This window comes from Myotis nattereri (assembly GCF_964212035.1).
Source record: "Myotis nattereri genome assembly, chromosome: 9".
Classification (NCBI taxonomy): Eukaryota; Metazoa; Chordata; class Mammalia; order Chiroptera; family Vespertilionidae; genus Myotis; species Myotis nattereri.
Genome location: NC_138084.1, coordinates 3,746,610 through 3,766,032, shown reverse-complemented (window position 1 = coordinate 3,766,032; position 19,423 = coordinate 3,746,610). Strand labels below are relative to the sequence as shown.

Here is a 19,423-nt window from a genome sequence, read left to right as displayed (position 1 = left end):
ACACACCCACCAAGAATCTTCACTCAGGAGAGACCTGTGTCCCCTCCAACGGAACCACAGAAGGAGCGGGTGTTTGCAGGGCAACAGGCCACCAGGAGAGCGGAGAACAGGCGGGGAGAGAACGGGAGGGGGAAGGAGCTGTGGGTGTGAGGGAGACAGCGGCCCTATAGGTGCTGAAGGCTCAGAAAGCCACAGGGGGTGCCAGGGGAAGGACACAGGCAGTGCCCGGATGGTCTAGGTTAGGGCTGGCCACTGGGAGCCTGAAGCCAGTGCAGAGTTGGGGAAACCCCCCTGTGAGCTCTCACGCCCAGGGCTGGGCCGGGATGGTTCTGGGCGGCCCAGGAGCTGAGCCCGGCCCAGGCACAGCGTGGGCGCTGGGGGAGGAGCTGCTGATCCCATGTCGTGACTGGGCAGCGGCTCATGGAGCGAGATCACCTGCTTCTGCACTGACAAGGGAGGGTTCTGGACAAGGAAGCGGACACTCGGACAGCAGGGATGAGGCGGTGGAGACGTCAGGATGGTCCCTGAGGGTCGTGCACTCGGCAGCGCCGTGTGAGCCACCCCTGCCCACAGCGCTGTGCTGGGGAAGCGGGCGAAGACCCCCGAGAGCAGCTGCTTCCAGGCGTCAACACTGGGCGGGACTTCCCAGGCTCTCAATCATCTCCATCTGCCCCAAACCCTTCTGATACCCGTGTTAGATGCCCACTGTACAGAGGAGAAGACTGAGGGGGACAGGGGAAAGAGCTCCCCAAAGCCACCCCACGCCCAGTGACAGGGACCAGGACGCCTGGTGTCCTAACAAGCCCGCCTAAGCCTCCTCCGCCGGAAGGAAAAATGCTCAAACAGAGCACATGGCAGGTTTCTGTGGAAGATCGTGACTGGGCGCCACGTGAGCGGCTGGGGAAGGAAAAGCCGCACCGCCCACTTCATTCAGAGACACTCAGACCCGCTCCCACGTGTCCGCAATCAACAGACTTTCCTCAGCTCCACTCTGACTGGCACAGAGCTGACGGGTGTTTTAAAGGGTGCGCAACGGAGGGGGGCAGCGGGGCTCAGGAGTCCGTGAAATGAGAATTTGCAAAGGGCCGGTGAGCATCAGTGCGGCTGGGCCCGGTGTCAGCCCGCTGGACGGATGGAAGCCAGGCTCCCAGGCTCCCATGGGTGTGGAGGCAGAGGCCCCGCCCTCCTGACCCTGCATTGTGATGGATAAGGACAGCAGGGCAAGTGGTCTGAGGTCCTGTATGCCCAGGCTTCTTACACTCAGGGACACCGCCTTCTCTCTGTCACAGCTGCTCTCCCTCACGATTTTCCTTCTTCACTCTGAGCCCCCAGAGGATCTCAGATCCTCCTGCTCCTTCACCGCTTTTGATCTCGCCGACCATCCCCCGGTCCCCTAGCTTAGGGCTCCTCCATCTCAGCAGCCTGAGAGCCCACCACCCTGCCCAGCAGATCCCACCGCCACCTCCCCATCTCACACCCGCTCCGAGCAGGTTTCACTCTCTTCCTCCCCCACTCTGGCACGAGCCTTAAAGTGTCCCCTTGGGGAAATTGCTGGCGCCAAATCTGGCTTCATGCCAGGGTCACCCAGATACCCTCCACCAGCAGGCCCCTGCCCCCTGAGCTGGAGTGGGTGCTGTCCCTGACAGGGACCCACTGTAAACCTATCAGGAAGGGCAGGCAGGTCTCAGGTCTCAAGACCACACTGTTCTCTGCCTAGAAGGATTGAGAAATGCAGCCCACAAAGCAGTTAATTACAAAAATCTAGTGGCCCAGTGCACAAAATTCCTGCACAGGAGGGGGCGGGCGTTCCTCAGCTCAGCCTATACCCTCTTCAATCAGGGACCTCTTGGGGGATGTCTGACTGCCGGTTTAGGCCTGATCCCACCTAAACTGGCAGTTGGACATCCCTCTCACAATCTGGGACCACTGGCTCCTAACCACTCACTTGCCTGCCTGCCTGATTGCCCCTAACTGCCTCTGCCTGCCTGCCTGAATGCCCCTAACCCCTCTGCCTGCAGGCCTGATCACCCCTAACTGGCCTCCCCTGCTGGCCTGATTTCACTCCCAACTGCCCTCACCTGCAGGCCTGATTTCACCCCCAACTGCCCTTCCTGTTAGCCTGATCACCCCTAACTGCCTCTGCCCTGGCCCTCACCACCATGGCTTTGTCTGGAAGGAATTTGGACATCCAGAAGATGGCCAGTCGATTCGGTCTAATTAGCACATTGCCCTTTTATTAGCATAGACTAGAAGTCCAGTGCAGTTCAATTGTGCGCAGTTAGGATCCCTAGGCCTAGCTGGAATCAGGGCCATGTCCACCGCCCAGCATCACTCCTCCACCTCCGTGGCCCCTGCCTCGTGAACCTCCATGCTCACAGCCCCTGCCCTGCAATGCTCCTCGGCCTCTGCTGCCCACGCCCCACGATGCTCTTCTGCCTCAGCAGCCCCATGAAGCTCCATGCTCATAGCCCCCGCCCCACCACACTCCATGCTTTCCGCCCCTGCCCCACAATGCTGCTCTGCCTCAGCCACCCCACAAAGCTCCACGCTCGCTGCCCTTACCCCGTGATGTTCCTCCACCTCAGCCACCCCGGGAAGCTCCACACTAACAGCCCCCACCCCACACAGCTCCTCAGCCTCAGCCACCCCCATGCAGTGACGCTCCTCTGGCTCACTGCCCCACGAAGCTCCATACTCACAGCCCCCACCCCATGACGCTCCTCTGCCTCAGCCACCCCGGGAAGCTCCATGCTCACAGCCCCCACCCCATGACGCTCCTCTGCCTCAGCCACCCCGGGAAGCTCCATGCTCACAGCCCCCTCCCCTGCAACCCTCCCTTCCCTACTCCCTCCCCACTCCCCACCCCCCACCCCCGTGAGGCTCGTCAGCCTCTGCAGCCCTGCCCTGCCCTGCCACACTGTGAGAGCCAGACTTCTCCTTTGGTCATTTGGGCCTACAACTCCCTCCTCCTGCCACTGCGCCATGGGCGGCCGGGGGCCCACAGCTCAAACTCCCTCAGCCCCCTAGCCTGCTGTTTGGTCATCCATCTGGTCATTTCGGTTGTGGTGGCACCTGGCTTTTTATATATTGTGATAGGTTATATAGGATAGGATTGCTTAAATTGGAGCGGGGAGCCTTTTTCAGCAGGAGGAGATGCTCTTGGCAGACAAAAATACATAATCCCTTTATCTGGACTGATAGCCAGCCATATGCGTTATACCGCCAAACCAGTCATAAAATTCTTACACTTTACACCAAACAGCTGTTACCTTAAAACCCCTCCTCAGCCCCCACCTTAGGTTCTGCTTTCGCAATTCACCCAGATTAGGTTCTGATTGGTCGGTTTCTATGCCAGTCAGCATCAGAAACTCCGCCTCCTAGGCAGCCATTGGCTCCTCGCAGTTCACCCAGATTTCATTCTGATTGGTTGGTTTCTATGCCAGTCAGTGTCTCTGGGCTATCTCTGGGCCTGATCAGAGAGGCAGGGCTGATCAACAGCCACCCCAGACTGCTGGTGAGTGGGCTGAAGTGCTGATCTCTTGGAAAGAGAGGCGCTGCTGCTGACGAGCAGCCATGGTAGCTACTGATCAGCCCCGCTTCTCTCTCTCCCCGAGAGGTCAGCAGTTCAGGCTGCTCGCCAGTCCCCGCCCACTGGAGCCTGCTGCAGGCACAGCCTGGCATTTGTTTGAGCCTTTGGTCATTAAGGACCCTGGGATTTTATATATTAGGATTAGCAGAGGTCACCCAGGAAAGTCATGAAAATCCGGCAATCTTCCTCTCTCACCTTACACAGGTCATGAGAAAATATACCAATCTTGACTCAAGAAGCCTAGAAGAAACAATCAATTTAAGATTCAAATTATCAGAGAGCAGGAGTCAGCAAGCTATCGCACAGGGGCCCAATCGAACCCACTGCTAGGTCTGATCAAATGATTGAATCGATATCCCCTCCCCTGGCCACTGACCTTTAGGCCCCTTCACAACCGAATTCCCTTTTGCTTAGACCACATTCCATTTGCTAAGACCATTATTTTTTCCCCTCAGGACCCGCCTAGAGAAATCTCCGCCCAGAAAACGCCCGCCTGGAGTCCCTTAAAACCTCTGACCCCCCATCCCTAGGTGTTGGCCCCATTTTGGGGCTCAGACCATCTGGTCACCAGGTGACCTAATAAATTCATAATTCTTGCCCTGACCAGTTTGCCTCAGTGGATAGAGCGTCAGCCTGAGGACTGAAGGGTTCAATGTTCGATTCCGGTCAAGGGCATTTACCTTAGTTGCCGGAACATCCCCAGTAGGGGGTGTGCAGGAGGCAGCTGATGTTTCTCGCTCATCGATGTTTCTAACTCTCTATCCCTCTCCCTTCCTCTCTGTGAAAAATCTATAAACTATGTTAAAAAAATAAAATAAAAAATAAATTCATAATTCTTTACCCCTTTTGGCCTCATGCATTCCTCCTTCAGCAATTCTAACACCCACCACAGTTTTCATAAAAAACTCTTTTAGGAACGGCCTCACCCACTCCATTAGGGAGTGTCCACGACTGCGTTCCTGCACAAAGCTGCGGAATAGAGTGGAGAGACAGAGCCCATGTGGTCCAGAGCCCGAAAGGTGTCCCCCCCGGCCCTTCCCAGAAAACATCTGTGTGGCTCTTCCTCCTCCTGGCTCCCACTTGTCCTCCTCCCTCGGCCTGTAGTCCATGTCACCCTACTCCCTGGTCATCTCCAGCTCATTGTCCAGCTTCAATTTAATCAAAGCAATTAAATCAGATTCAGCTCAGGCGTCGCCTCTTCTGTGATGCCTCCTGGATCAGGCACCTGGGATCAAATCCCACCTCTGCACGTGGCTGTCAGGTGCTAGAGACTCAATGCCTAGTGGTGGAATGAGTTTGGGTGAGCTAGTAAAGCACCCTGAGCCTCAGTTTCCCCATCTGTGAAGTGGGGATAAAACAACCCTCCTCTAGAGCTATGGAGGGGGCAGGGGTGACTGTCATGGCTGCGACATCACCCCCTAACCTCACTGGTCTGCACAGCGACTGGCACTTCTCCCCAATCTCATCTCTATCCCGACTGTCACTCCCTCAAGGGCAGGGATTCTGTCCCTGCTATTTTGTCTCATTTATGTCTCTGCCTTCACCCCGGCCGCCCACACGATGCCCAGCATCTGTCAGCGGAGGGAATGGCCTGGTTCCTGGGGACAGGGACACGGGCTGAGGACGCACCTGGTCGCAGCGGTGGACTCCGTAGCGCAGCTCGTTCACGAAGTGCTCACAGTTGTCGCTGGTCAGCTTGTAGAAAATCTCCTTCCCCACCAGCTCCTCCGCCCGACGCACGATCTTGCTGGGAGGCAGCGGGGAGTACTTCCGGTCATGCTTGTTATGGACACGGTACTTGCGTTTCCCGGCCACTTTGGACAGCAGCTCCTTCTTCACTATGGCCCCCTCGGACCCGGAGACCATAAATTTGGCCAACGTAATTCCCGCGATTTCTCCTGTGGTTCCCAAAGGGGAAAGAGGCCGAAGATCAGGGCTGAGAGCGGGCAAGCAGGCAGCCCTACTGCCCTGGGCTTCATCAGTGAGGATGAGCTGGGGAAAGGCCGGCCCTGCCTGGCTTCAACCTCAAACACAGGCCGACCCCGCCTGGGTGCCCTTGGAGAAGTCACAGCTGCCCCTGGGCTCTGGCTCCTCATTTCTAAAGCCGAGGATGTGGATTCTTCTAAAGGCCCCTGTGGGCGCAGATGTTCCTGAAAGACGAGGAGGGGCAGAGGGTACAAGGCACAGACCCCAGGTGCAGCCCAGCCAGAGCGGGGTGGGCCCTCAGCGGCCAGGCTGACATGTTTCCAATAGTAGGAAAGGAGGCTGCTGGGGAAGCCCAGGCCTGCAACACAGAGCCCCACCCACCGTGTGGCCTCAGGCCAGTCCTTCTCCTCTCAGGGGCTGTCATCACTTACAGATGGAAGGGCCTGGGTCAGGTGGTGGCCACACTCTCCCAGCTCTGAATTCTCAGATTTGCCCCTAACAGGACGCCCGCCTCCTGCCTCACCCAGGCTTCTGGGAAAGCTGACAGGAGAAGGTGAGTGATGGGCCCTGGAGCCCTCAGGGCGGGGCCAGTGGACCTGCCGGATGGAGCTGGGCTCACAGAAAGCCTGTTGGTATGAGGTCAATCTCTGAACAGCCAGTTCATCCAATGACCAGCTTCTACATTCACTGGCTGTGTGTGTGTGTGTGTGTGTGTGAGTGTGTGTACTCTTTAGTTCACCAGTTCTTATTTTCTTTTTAAAAGGGCATTAGACCCTGGCCAATGTGGCTCAGTTGGTTGGTGCATCGTCCTGTTCACAGAGCAGGTGAGAGAGAGAAATATCTCAAATTGAATGTTTCTCTCCCTCTCTCTCTTCCTTCTCTAAAAATCAATGAAAAAAATATGCTCAGATGAGGATTAACAAAAACATAAAGCAGTAAGTTATTCCTCCTCACTAAGCCTAATTTTTTAAAGCCTGCATTTGGGTTTAAAATTCACATGTGTGTGCACACACCTGCTCTACAGCTGCTTGTAACGGTGGCACCGTCCGCCATGAAATGCAGGCACCGATTTTATTTGGCCAGTTCCCTGCTGTTGGTGGTTCCCAGGCTTTTGGCTTTTGCTTTAATGCCACGAAGCTCTGGGAGGGAAGGGGGGTTGGCCCAGCACCCGCCAGGCCCCTCCAGGGCCCCCCGTGTGGTCCTGCATCCCACCCTGCACGACCGGGAGGTGGGGTTCTCATTGCTCTACAGAGGGTGCAGCTGAGCTCAGGGGGCAAGTCACACAGGCAAGTACCAGCTCGGCGAGCGGAGGCCCCAGGACCCCAAACGGGTTCTGCTAAGTGGGAGGCCACGCTCCTTCCATGCCTCTGAGCCTGCTGTACTCTGTGTCCTACTAATCTGCCCCCAGAACATGGAGCACACACAACGGGGTGCTTCCCTGGGACAGTGGATTGGCTGGAAGTGAACCCCAGTATCACCTGGAATAAAGGCCAACAGTCCATCCTCCACGAACTCGCTGCTGAGGAAGAGGAGCGGCTGCAGACCTACCAGGGAACCTCATGCAGCCAATGGCCAGGGGGAGCCCCCCATCCAGGCACTGGGTGAGAACAGCGCACGAGTGTGCAGCCGCTGACACTCCCACCTCTGCCCTGTGCTTCAGCGGAGAACCAGCCTCACCTGGAGGACCCAGGTGCACCACGTAGCCATCCCCCACGTAGAGGGCCCAGTGCGCGATGCCTAGTATGTGGAAAATCTCAATCAGGTCTCCAGGTTTTGGTTCAGCCTGTGACTGAAAAACCAGAGACAGACTGAGGTTAGTCCTCACAGGGAACATTCTAGAACCTGACTTGTAAGGCACCCCAGCCCAGCCTACAAGCTCCTTCTGCTCATCTCCTGAAGGAAACAGAAGAGGGCGCTCTCCTCGCACAGATGGAAAGTCCCTCCTTTCCTGGGGCTGCTGAGCTGGAAGTGAGCTCTTTGGGGGACAAAGAAGAGATGGACAGGGTGTCCAGAGGGGAGGTGTGGGCAGGTGTGCAGCACGGGGGTGTGGCCGAGAGGTGTGCAGACATGGGCATGGGCACATGTTAGGCCAGAGCATGTTGGTGTCAGTGAGTGAGTATATGACTCCCAGGAAGTCTCAAATGCCCCATAAAGAGCCGCCCACCTTGCGCCAGGCCTGAGTGATTCTGAGTGATAGAGCCCCGACCTGCACAGCCAGACCCGGTGCTCAACAGGGCCCACATTTGAGATCCATCACTCCTTTGACCACAAACTGTCATGACCCCATTTGTCAGATGAGAAGACTGAGTCTCAGGAGGTTAGGTAACATGCAAAGCTCCTTACCCAGTGAACAGAGAGAAAGATCAAACCTAGTCTGCATGTTACCAACGCTGCGCCCTTAAAATCCCAGAGCATCCCAGGCGGGCGGGGGCTGCTGAAGTCTGGGCTCCAAAGATGGAACAATTTGACCACTTGACCAAAGATGGAACAATTTGAGCATCAAAAAGACACATATCAGATATGTGAATAATGATATCAATGTGTTCATAATGACACTTTTAATATGTGTTAGTCACCTTTGGAGGTTGCAAAAGAATCACCATATTATTTCAAAAACTGGTAAAGGAAAAGATTCAAGCATTTCCTAAGTGAACCGTACTCAGACAACCAAGTTAAGAATGACAGCAAAACCCAAAGCCACAAAACAACACTTAAAGGCGGCTACGCTTCTATATGCAAAGGACTAGAAAACCCCTGGCAGGACACGGACGGAGCCACACAGAGGAGGGACTGTGTGCCGGGGGTGGGAGGGGGGGATGAGAAGGGGGCGTCCAGGGGACTTTAGCCTCAATGTTAGGTTTCCATTTGGGTTTGGGGGAGGGGGGAGGAGGGCTAACAAGGAAGATGTGCTCACATATGTGTAGCAGAGATTAAATAACAGCCTTTTGCGTGGTGTCGGGATGCAGCGAGAGTTCGGAAATGTGACTGTTACGGAGCCAGAAGGAAGCAGCAACACATGGAAGGGAAAGAGAGGGATGGAAAGAAAAGCAGAGGGAACAGGTAAGCAGTTTGGAGAGGAGGGTGGACAAGAACACTTCTTTCAGCTCCTGCCTCCACCCCACACTGCTGGGAGCCATTCTCCTGTCCCTCCCTCCCCAGCTCCTCCCAGCCACGCAGGACAGTGTGACTGAGGAGGTGGGACTGGGCAGTGGGCAGAGGCTGCCCGCCCTGAGCCCACCATTCCTGCCTCCTCAGGAAGCTCTGGGGAGCCCTCCCACCCTGGGTAGCAGACCCTCAGGCCTCAGCAGGCCCCGTGCCCCTCGGTGCCAGCGCTGCAGCCCAGCAAGGAGACCCACATCATCACCACTAACAGGATTGCGGTGTTTGAAATAAAAGCTTTCGGGGCACTTACCGGAGCCATCCTCCTGTGCAGCTGTGTCTGTGTGCTGCTGCCTCGGGGCCCAGCCTTCTATGATCAATAGTTTTGTTTTCCCTCTGACCCTTTCCTGGAAGACAAATACGTATATTTAAAGCCACACATTGTGGGCTGTGCTCCTCTGTGAGACATGTGCCCAGGTGACCTGCGAGGTATGACTCAGTGAGAGGAGGGTCATGTTCTTCACATTTAGGTTTAGCATGTATTACCATATGCTACTAATAAATACATAACTTTTAAAAAATAAAAATGCAAATCAAAGGTCACACAAAATCTGCTCTTTGTTCAATGCAGGGCCAAGGTACAGGCCAGGTAGACACATAGGCCTGGAAACCAGCCAGAGAGAAATCGAAGTCCATATGCAGAGTCAGAAGGATTCGGTGGCGGCCGCAGTTAGCGCCACGGCCATAAGTCACCAAGTCTCAGGGCCCAGAGAAGAGGAGACAGGAACAGCAGGGTCAGGTGGGTGTGGGGTGAGGAGGGATGGAGAGACAGAGGAGGGAGGAGCTCCCAGGAGACCTGAACACCGGGACTGACCATGAGCAGAACACACTAACAATCCCAGCAACCTCTAAGCAGATGGAACCAGACAAAACATGTCATCAGAAGCGCATGCCCCACACTGGGAACAGGGCGCCCGCTCGCTCCTCGCCCTCCCTCTCCCCCTCTCCCTTCCCCCAGTTCAGAAACACATCCCAGACCAAATGGAAACCCAAATCCACCACTGCCTCGGTGTGGAGAGGCCCATTTTTTGGCACCAGCGACCTACCCCCTCCAAAGCCCCAAATAAGATTCTCTCACTGACACCGCCTGTGGCTGTAACATCCTGGGCAAAGGGGTGGGTGGAGTGGGGAGGGCCCTTCGCATCCTCATTGTGTGGCATGGGGAGTTGTAGCCAATTTCCTGAATTTTGTGTCTATGATTGTCTTGCTCTTAGATAATATTTCCTGCATATAAATGTGTCCCTTAAACAACATATACATATTTTGTTTGCATTTTTTGAATGTGGTAAAATCAGAATCAAGTGTCTCACATTGCACAACTTGATGATGTTTGCCCAATATTAGGTTCCTATGGATTCATGTTCATTCCCATCATGTGGAATGCAGCACAGTTTGATCATCCTCTCCGGTGAGTGGACATTGGGGTGTTCCCAGGGGGTTGCATTACAGACAAAGTTGCCATGAGCATCCTCACACAAGCCTCCTAGTGCACCTAGAGTCTTCTCTAAGCAGAGGCTGTTCCACCTTTTTAACCAAGATCCACGGTAAGAAATACATTTTATAAGGAACCAGGAGACATAGAGACTTCAGGCATATTAATAAAAGTCTTACCAAAATCTAGATGAGATACACTCTGATAAATTCTGTTCTTTATTTTTTCTAACATACTGACTGTGACTGACTAAATTGAACTTATCACTGACTAAAGCAGTGGTTCTCAACCTTCCTAATGCCGCGACCCTTTAATACAGTTCCTCATGTTGTGGTGACCCCCAACCATAAAATTATTTTTGTTGCTACTTTATAACTGTAATTTTGCTACTGTAAACAATATGTAGTTATATATGTGTTTTCCGATTGTCTTAGGCGACCCCGGTGAAAGGGTCATTTGACCCCCAAAGGGGTCACGACCCACAAGTTGAGAACCACTGGACTAAATGGTCACAACCCAAAGTTGTTGGGTTGTATGGTATTGTTAGACAGGATAGATGGCTCCTAGGGCAGGAGGAGAAGAAGGGGTAGGGAAAGAGGGCATTTTTCTCACCCACTGAATGAAGAAGTCAGCAATCTTGGGACTTGCCAAGATAAAATTGCCAATTGTTCTCATAAATTTGGGGGAAAGCCACAACAATGTAAAAGGTGGACCTGGAAATCTAGTCTCTTGCCCAAGATATCCAGCAGGGGAATCTTGAAACCTATAAGAAGGGAAAATATAAAACCCTTGAAACCCCACCAGCTGGGGTGCTGAGACTAGCTGAGTTGTCAACTTGTGCTTTATTCCAAGTGTATTTTTAATAAATGTTCTTGCTTTGCTTCAACACTGCTTTTTGTCGCTCCCCTGAATTCTTTCTCAAAAGCGTGACACTATCCAGGGTGGGGTGTGTGGGGGGGAACCCCTCCAATGCAAGCAGCTCTGGAGTACCCTAACACAGTGCCCCTTCCATTTATTAAAAAACAAAATTCAACCTAGTAAATTTGAAGATCTACTTGGCTTTATTAAGGAATTAATGAATGGCACAACATCTCGTCTAGCAAGTACAAGGGCAATGTTAACATAAAAACGTTCAAACCTGTAAAGAATTTTTGTGAGTTTGAGCCCAACTGTCGACAATTGCCGGGAAGCAGAATCTAAATGGACTGGAACAATGCTCCAGAGAATGGCGGTTTTTCATCTAATTTTATACGTGTAATCAAAGGAGGGGATATGGGAAGGTTACAAGAAATCCACTGGTGATAGATTAGGGAGGCGGGAGAAAGCAAAATGGGGAATCCTCTGGGATTGGATAAAAAGTAAAAGATAGACACATACTTAGGTGAGTGCAGATTAGTTAACAGTCAACAATGAACATGATAACAACAACAATGAAGGAATCTGTGGTCTCTGTCCTGGCAACCAGGCACATTTGGTTGTGCCCTGAGGGGTCCAGAAAAAGGGAAGTTACAAGTTACCCAGACATTTCAAGGACATGTTAGCAGAGCTGCAGAAAGACAGATAGGCTCAGTTAAGGTAAAGGTTGACCTTGTCAGTGAAGATACCAGCCTAGGAGGTGACTACCCACCATCACTGCTTTTAGTTAAAGTTTAATTTCAGACCATCCTTTGTGGTTACTTTAGGTCTCTGAGTTTGCCAGACTGCCGTACAGGCCACCCCTGAGCTTGTCAGGTTAGCATGTGGCCCCTTTTGTCCATAGCACTCTGAGGGGTTGTACAAAATGAAAGGTGTTTTATAGGGAAAAGGGTAGGGCAAGAGAGCTCTTCACCAAAGAAAAGAAAGGATTATTTTTTAGATTAGGACCTGGGTTTGGGGGAAGGGAACAGCAAGGCTTTTTGTCATGCAGGTTGCCTCTTCTTTCTATGGGGAGGAGGACGGGGAATGAGCCCACAGGACAGATTGCTTTACCGGTGCCCGACCAGAAAATTCCAAATTGGTTGATTATGATTCAATTTCCGGAAGAGGTTGAGACCACAATCAAATCAGGTATTAAATCTAGGGTCGGTATCATGGGATTTTAGCACAAGCCATGCCATTTGGGCCTAGAGGTTTCTCTGTACAGTGTGTCAATACAAGAAAAATTCAAACTTGTAAGAATTTTATGAGTTTATTTCATCCAAACTGATAACAATTACTGAGAACAAAATCTCATCAGATTGAAAAAATGCTCTAGAAAATGGCAGTTTTACCACTTTATACATCAGAGAGAGAGGAAAGGAACCAGAGAAACATCAATGTATTGTTCCACTTAATTGACTGGTTCATTGGTTGATTCTTGTATGTGATTTGACCAGGGGTCAAACCCGAAACCTTGGCATGTCAGGACAACACTCTAACCACTGAGTCACTTGGCCAAGCCTAATGTTTGTGTTTTACTTGGCAAGTTTAACCCATTTACATCTATGGTGATTACCAATATATCTGGAATTGGTTCTTCCATCTTTTTTGGTTAATTCTACACATTCCAGTATTTTATGTAATTTGTTAATTTAATTTTTAATTGAACTGGGTGTTACTTTTTTGCTTTCTTGTGTTTTGAGAATGGAGAGAATAAAATGGAATAAACATTGCTAAGAGAGTCACTTAAAATGGAGGGAGTTGAGCCGGGTCGGTGTGGCTCAATTGATTGAATGTTGTCCTCTGCACAAAAAGTGCATTAGATTCCCAGTCAGGGCACATACCCAGGTTGCTGGTTTGATCCCCAGATGTGTGCCCAGCAGGAGAAAGCTGGCATGGAGCCACCTGTAAGTCCTGAAGAAGGGAAAGGGTGCCTGAGCTCCTCTGTTTCATCAGCAACCAGGGAAGAACCAGGGGCCTTACTAAGATTCTTTACTAACCGCAGGGCTAGTCACACACAGACCCTGCAATGCTTCCCCACTAAGGGCCACTGATTACCAGAGAGAGTGTCCGTCCTCTCTCCATCCTGATCAAAGAGTCATCTCAAGAGTCTCAAAGCAATTCCATTGTTTCCACAGCAGGAGGTTCAGCAGCGACTCAACCTCCTCTTTTCTATGCGTCCCTTCCAGCTGATGTCAAACAACCATGGAAGCTTATGTACCGTAGTCGTAACTTCTAGTGTCAAATGTACCTTCACTTACTTTTCTGCCTTCATAAGTCCCTCTCTCTCCTCCCAAGTCAGAGCACTGTTTCAAAGCCAGCCCTCAACAAGTCTTCAATAAAACTCTTTTCTTACATTTACAGAGTCCGTTTTCTTTTCCTTGACAGTCCTGTCCAGGATTCCAACAGACACATGGTCCCTGACACCAGGGCTGACAAAGGAAACATTCGCAGCACGAGTAGAGTGTCGCTGAGGAACCCACAAAAGCCCCTTTTAGAGAAATGGCCACTTTGAACACCTTCTAAGCCAGTGATGGCAAACCTATGACACGCGTGTCAGAGGTGACACGCGAACTCATTTTTTTGGTTGATTTTTCTTTGTTAAATGGCATTTAAATATATAAAATAAAGATGAAAAATATAAGTCTTTGTTTTACTACGGTTGCAAATATCAAAAAATGTTAAGTTAGGGTTTTTCAAAATGCTGACACGCCGAGCTCAAAAGGTTCGCCATCACTGTTCTAAGCCCAGAGAGCAGAAGCAGACCTCAAGGGACTCGCCACAAGGGGTCATTCCCTCCCCCAATCCCTCCCAGGAGGGTTGGGCAGCAGAGAGGTCAGGCTTGGGGCCTGCCACACCCCAACCCAGAAGGTGTGAGAAAACCACCATGTGACCTGGCCCCAACAGGAAAGAGCTGATTGGCCTAATATGGTCGGTCACCTGACCCAACAGCCGCCAATCAGTAGGCTGAACTAGGATTTGGTGAGCTGATTCTCTCTCAAGAATTTGAACTAGGAGCACCTGACAGACAGGCAGTGGGGCGGGACAGAGCTGAGCTGATATGGGGAGGAGGGGCCAAAGGAGGGGATGTGGGATCAGAGCCCTCGGGATTGACCCAAGCCCAGTGGTGAGGAAGCAGGAGTTCTGGGGATGGGGTGGGGGAGGGTGAAAGCAACAAGGCAGAGGAAAGATGTGAAGAGCAGAGGGGTAATAAGCTGGTTTTTAGATTGGCAAGAGCATGTATTGAGTTTCTTTATGGCAAAGGTTTGGTTTGGTTTGAACTCCAGTGAACGTCTGCAGACTCCGGCTGCTGAACCTAGAAGCCATCCTGGGTCTAGTTCCAGGCCACGGTCCTGACTCTCCCGTGGTTCCTGTTCTTGTATGTCCACCAGGTCTTGCTGTCCAGTGTCTCCTCACAACCAGAAACGCCCATCACTTGAGGTAACAGGAGTTGCGGCTGAGCCCCACGGCTACATGTCCTGCAAGGCACAGGCACCCAGCAAGGATTGATCTGGCTCAGGACGGCATTGGTGCTGAGGCGGAGAGTCTCTGCCCTAAAACCCTCACTAAGATCACAGAAGAGGAGGCCAGGCTGATGAGTCCATAACTGGGGTAAATGGAAACAAAAAATACTCAATTAAGATAAAAATCAGGCCAAAGCCGGTTTGGCTCAGTGGATAGAGCGTCGGCCTGTGGACTGAAGGGTCCCAGGTTTGATTCCGGTCAAGGGCATGTACCTGGGTTGCGGGCACATCCCCAGTAGGAGATGTGCAGGAGGCAGCTGATCGATGTTTCTCTCTCATCGATGTTTCTAACTCTCTATCTCTCTCCCTTCCTCTCTGTAAAAAAATCAATAAAATATATTAAAAAAAAAAAAGATAAAAATCAGAAGTAGAAAGAGAAGGGAATAGAGAAATTATAGGACAAGTAGAAAACAAACAACATAGAAAACAACATGTTTCTAAATAATTCCTGGGTCAAAATGAAGCCCTAAAAAAAGTGTTAAATTGAGGTGAGTTAATACACACAAATAAATATCCATAGATAAAAATCCATGCGATGCAGGTACAAGAGCAGTGACCGGGAAATGTGGATGGTCACCTGGGAGAAGAGGAAGTCCCCAATTACTATTAGCTCCACCTCAAGAAACAGGAAAGGGGGGGAGAAAACCCAGGCCAGGGCAAGGAAGGAAATAACACAGACGCCAGTGAAACTGAAACACAGACAGAACAGAGAAAATCCAACAAACAAACGCTGGGTCTTTGAAAACATCGCTTATGTCAACAAACTCCTAAAAAGATGACAAAGGAACAGAGAAAACACTGATTACCAGGATTGGGAAGGGAAGTGGAGCGGGGGTACTCGGGGTCATGGGGGTCATGGGGTCATGGGGGTCATGGGGGTCAGGCTGGGAGAGGCGGCGCCTTCCCGCGCCCCTGCACACAGAGCTTCCTGGTGGAGGGAAGGGCTCTGCCAGGTCCTCCGCTGGCTGCCCCCCTCCTGCCTGCCCTGCGGCTCCCCCTGAGGCCTGAGAGCTGGGCAGCCTCCCTGTGGCTCCAGCAAAGCCGCGTGCACAGGGGGAGGGAGGGGGGAGCACAGCTTAGGTGCTGGTTGCCTGGCCCATAGCCACCCCCCCTGCCCGCTCCACCCCACACGCACCGCACGCGCACGCGCATATGCATTGAATACGCACGCGCACGCGCATGCGCACGCGGATATGCATTGAACACGCACACGCACCCGTCACTCATCTCCTGGCGCCACAGCCCTGCCTTCCCTTCATTGGGCAGCACCGGCCCCTCCACAGACCTGGCTGAGCCCTGGGGAAGCCCCTGCCCGCTGCCCAGGACGGGTTCCCATGGAAACGGGCGCAGCCCTGCACAGGGAAGCGGGGCCGGGCCGCAGGGGGCTGTGGGTGAGGGTCTCCCCGCTCAGAGGGGACCAGGGAGTGAAAGCAGCTCTGATGCCCTTGGGCGGGGCCGGTGAGAATGTGCCCTGGAGGCTGCTGCCACCACAGCCACCATCGCAGCAGAGCGGGACCCACAGGATGGAGAAGCCTGGGCCCTGGTGCCCGGGAGCTGCTGGGCTGAGCCTGCGCCCCGCCCCCGCCTCCTGTTCCAGGGACAGCGCGGGCCAGGCTGGGGGGCCGCTCTCAGGGGAGCTCTGCTTCTCCCGCCACATGCACCCCGAGGCCACTGAGCCCTGGGCTCCCCGAGGGCCAGGCTCCCGCCTGCTGAGGCCTCCCCGTGGGTCCCGCCCCGAAGGCTGCCCGTGGCTCCTGTCCTCGTGGGGCGGGTCTAAGATCAGGGCCCACGCGGGCCTGGGGCTGACCGCTGGGCCGCCCATGCCCCGTCCTGCAGTGGGAGCCCGTGTCCAGGGCAGGGCAGGGGTAAGGCTTCCCTCCGACGCTCACCGCTTCCGGGCGGCTCCCAGGCCCAGCCATTCCAGGCCTTGAGGTGGGAAGTCATGGGCCGGTCCCCTGAGAAATGCTGACAGTCCCTTTAACCATTTAGTGTTCAGTTCTTCTGAATAAATAGGAAAATGAAAGCGAAAGTGTCCACTCGGGTATAAAACCTGTTGCCCTAGAAGCAGAAAGCAGACCCTGCCCTGGTGAACAATGGCTTCGGTAAGTCCCCAGAACTTTCTAGAACCGGCTCTGCAGGGGAGGGCAGCTCCCTGCATTACATGAAGGCCTGGGGCTGTGCTCCTGCTGGTAGCTCCAGGCTGTCTCTAAGGCTTCCATGGAGACCTGTATGTTGTTTAAGTCTCTTTCGCTGCAGGACTGGGAGGTGTTCGGGCAGAGGGAGCCCCGCTCTGGGTCTGGCACCGTGTGGGGTCGGGCGCCATGTGGGAGGATGTGCGGTGTCTGTGCTGTGCCCGCCTGAGCTGGTGAAGGAGCTGGAATGTGGGCTGATGAGGGACCTGGGACTTGGGGAGCAGTGGGTCCCGGCCTGTGGGCCTCAGCTGCTGCTGGGGTTCATGCCTCCTCAGCCCCTCTGTTCTCGCTCCTCCTTCCTCCCAGGCATGTGTCTGCCTGATGCCGCACATTCCACTCTCAGGGTCAGACAGGGACAGCTCCCCGCCCCCATTAGCCCTGGTGTCCGGACTCACACAGGGTCCCAGGAGGGACTGGCCCAGCGCCTGGTGTGCAGGGAAAGCAGCCAGCTGGGCGGGGCACTGACAGGAAGTGGGGTGCTTCCGGGAAGGCGCCTGCACCCTCCAGAGCTCAGTCCACCTGCTTCACTGCTCCTGGGAACCACTGCCTCCCCCAGACCAGGCCCCAGTTCACTGCCCTGCTCCTGGGACAGTGCCCAGGCCTCACCTTAATCCAACATTTCCCTTCAGAGTGAGAAATGCCCTTGTTCTCCCCCAGATGGACACCAACTCTGGGCCTGCCTGGCCTGAGCCCTGGTCCCCTGGCCCTCCAGCCCTCCTGCCCTCACAGGTCCTTCCCTCCTGTTCCACACCAGGCCCCTCTCAGGACCCAGGAGATGCAGGGAGGGGGGGCCGAGCACACAGGACCCCCTGATGGAGCTCAAAGCCCAGAGGGGGTGAGACAGGCACAGGGACCACAGCAGAGCATGACCACGTGGGGGGAGGTGGCGGTCCCGGGGCTGGGACCCTGAGAGTGGCAGCTGAGCCAGGCTGGGCCTTCAGGGCAGCTCCTCACAGGAGGGGTCTGTCTGGGGGGAGGAGAGGAGGAATGGGCGTGGGGCAGGGGCTGGGGGCAGAGAAAAGGGGGGTGCAGAGGAGAAGATGCCAGAGGGAGCTGTGGGGAGGGAAAGGCAAGGCCTTCAGCCAGCCCGGGGGGCCGAGGGCAGGGAGGGCGAGGAGGGGGAGGAAGGGTTAGGAGGAGCTGTGGCTGCCCAGGGGTATCCTGTGCCCTGAGGCCAGAGGAGGGCCATGGACAGATGGGACATGTGGGAAGGACACCGGGGGTCCTGGGGACTGGATGTGGAGGTGGATGAGGAAGTGAATCAGGAGAAGCGTCCAGGGTGAGTGTGGGCTGCTGGGCACCGGCTTGGAATGGGGCAAAGGAAGCGGAGCCCTGGCCTCAGGCTGGGCCGCCTGGGGTGAGCGCTGCAGGAGGTTCCTCATTGGCAGAGGTCAGACACAGAGACACAGAAAAGCTGAAAACTTCTCTAGTCATGAAGCAGAGGTGCCCTGGGCGGGCACGGAGGAGCAGGACAGAGGAGCTGAGCAAGGCAGGGAGGGAGGGAGGTAGCAGAACCAGGACGGGTCGGGGCAGAGAAGACCTGGCGCAGCCACTGCCAGCTGAGTGTCCCTGGGCAATTCCTTCTCCATCTCTGATCCTCAGTTTCCCCAGCTGAGCAAGGGGTGCTGCTTCCTGCCCCTGGGCTGTGGGAGGGTGGCAGTTATGGGGGAAATGTGCCAGCAGAGCCTGCTGTGTGAATGTGTCGGGCCACCTGCCCTCCCCCCACCTCCGGAAGCTGGGCAGCCACACTGGGGTCCCCGGGAAAGATCAGGTCCTGGTAAGTTGCTGTCAGTTCCTGTCCCTCAGGTCGGCATCTCAGAGAGTGGGTGACCCAGGGCTGGAGGGCAGAGTGTGAGGAGGCTCCTGATGGCATCATGGACACGAGGGTCAGTGTGAGGGCAGAGGACCTCGGACTCCCCTGGACAGTGTTGCGGGGGTTTGCCCTGGGCCCCAGCCTCAGGGAAGGAGGTTTACACAGGTTGTTATGTCATCACCCTCCGGACACGTGCACAATACACCTGCACACGCATGTCTGCATCCTAGCTGTGTACGTGTACACGCAACACAACATACACATGCACAATACACACCGACAGACAGCACACACACACACATGCATGACACACACACGCTGGACAAATACTCACTCTCCTGATGCACAAGGTCCCGATTCCAGGCTCCGCCCTTTGGGAAAAGATTCCCAACCCCCGGGTCCCCCAGGGCAACCTCTGGAAGCGGCAGGAGGGGGAGGACCTCACAGGGGACGGGAGTCCCCACCACACGCTCACCCACGGATGAACGTCCGTAAGGGTGTCCCCAGCCAAGCGGCAGCGCCACCACAGGGCCCTTGAGGCTTCCTGCAGTTTGGTCTGCACCCTCTTGGCCATTTCTCTTGCAGTTTGTTGAAGATCCGGAGCTGGAGGCCTGATTGAGATTTCCCGCATTGGCTCCTCACACTGGGCGCTCTAGGTGGGTGATGGTGATGTGGTCCACCTGCTCCCCCAGGTAAGGGGGGTGGAAAGTGTAACTCTCCAAAGCTTGGTTAACATAATGAGAACCATTTAAAGCCAAAGGCCACCCTGGAAACCCGCATGGGCTCTCCCTGGGCAGGGCTTGTGCTCACTGTACTTCCGTGTCCATTGGGAGCATCTCAGTGGTCCCTCAGGTCCTGACCCAGCAGGGAAAGAGGTCATGGGACCAAGGG

General features: G+C 54.3%; 1 protein-coding gene across 1 annotated transcript; it reads right to left on the bottom strand.

The window, feature by feature from the left end:
• Nucleotides 1-234: 234 nt before the first annotated feature.
• On the bottom strand, nucleotides 235-19,106 carry LOC308524735 (phospholipase A and acyltransferase 3-like; the record flags this gene model as incomplete). The annotated part of the gene is made up of 4 exons (XM_081099288.1): nucleotides 235-462; nucleotides 5,219-5,487; nucleotides 7,193-7,304; nucleotides 19,008-19,106. 4 exons carry the CDS (start codon nucleotides 19,104-19,106, stop codon nucleotides 235-237), a joined length of 708 nt encoding a protein of 235 aa, XP_080955414.1.
• Nucleotides 19,107-19,423: the final 317 nt, after the last annotated feature.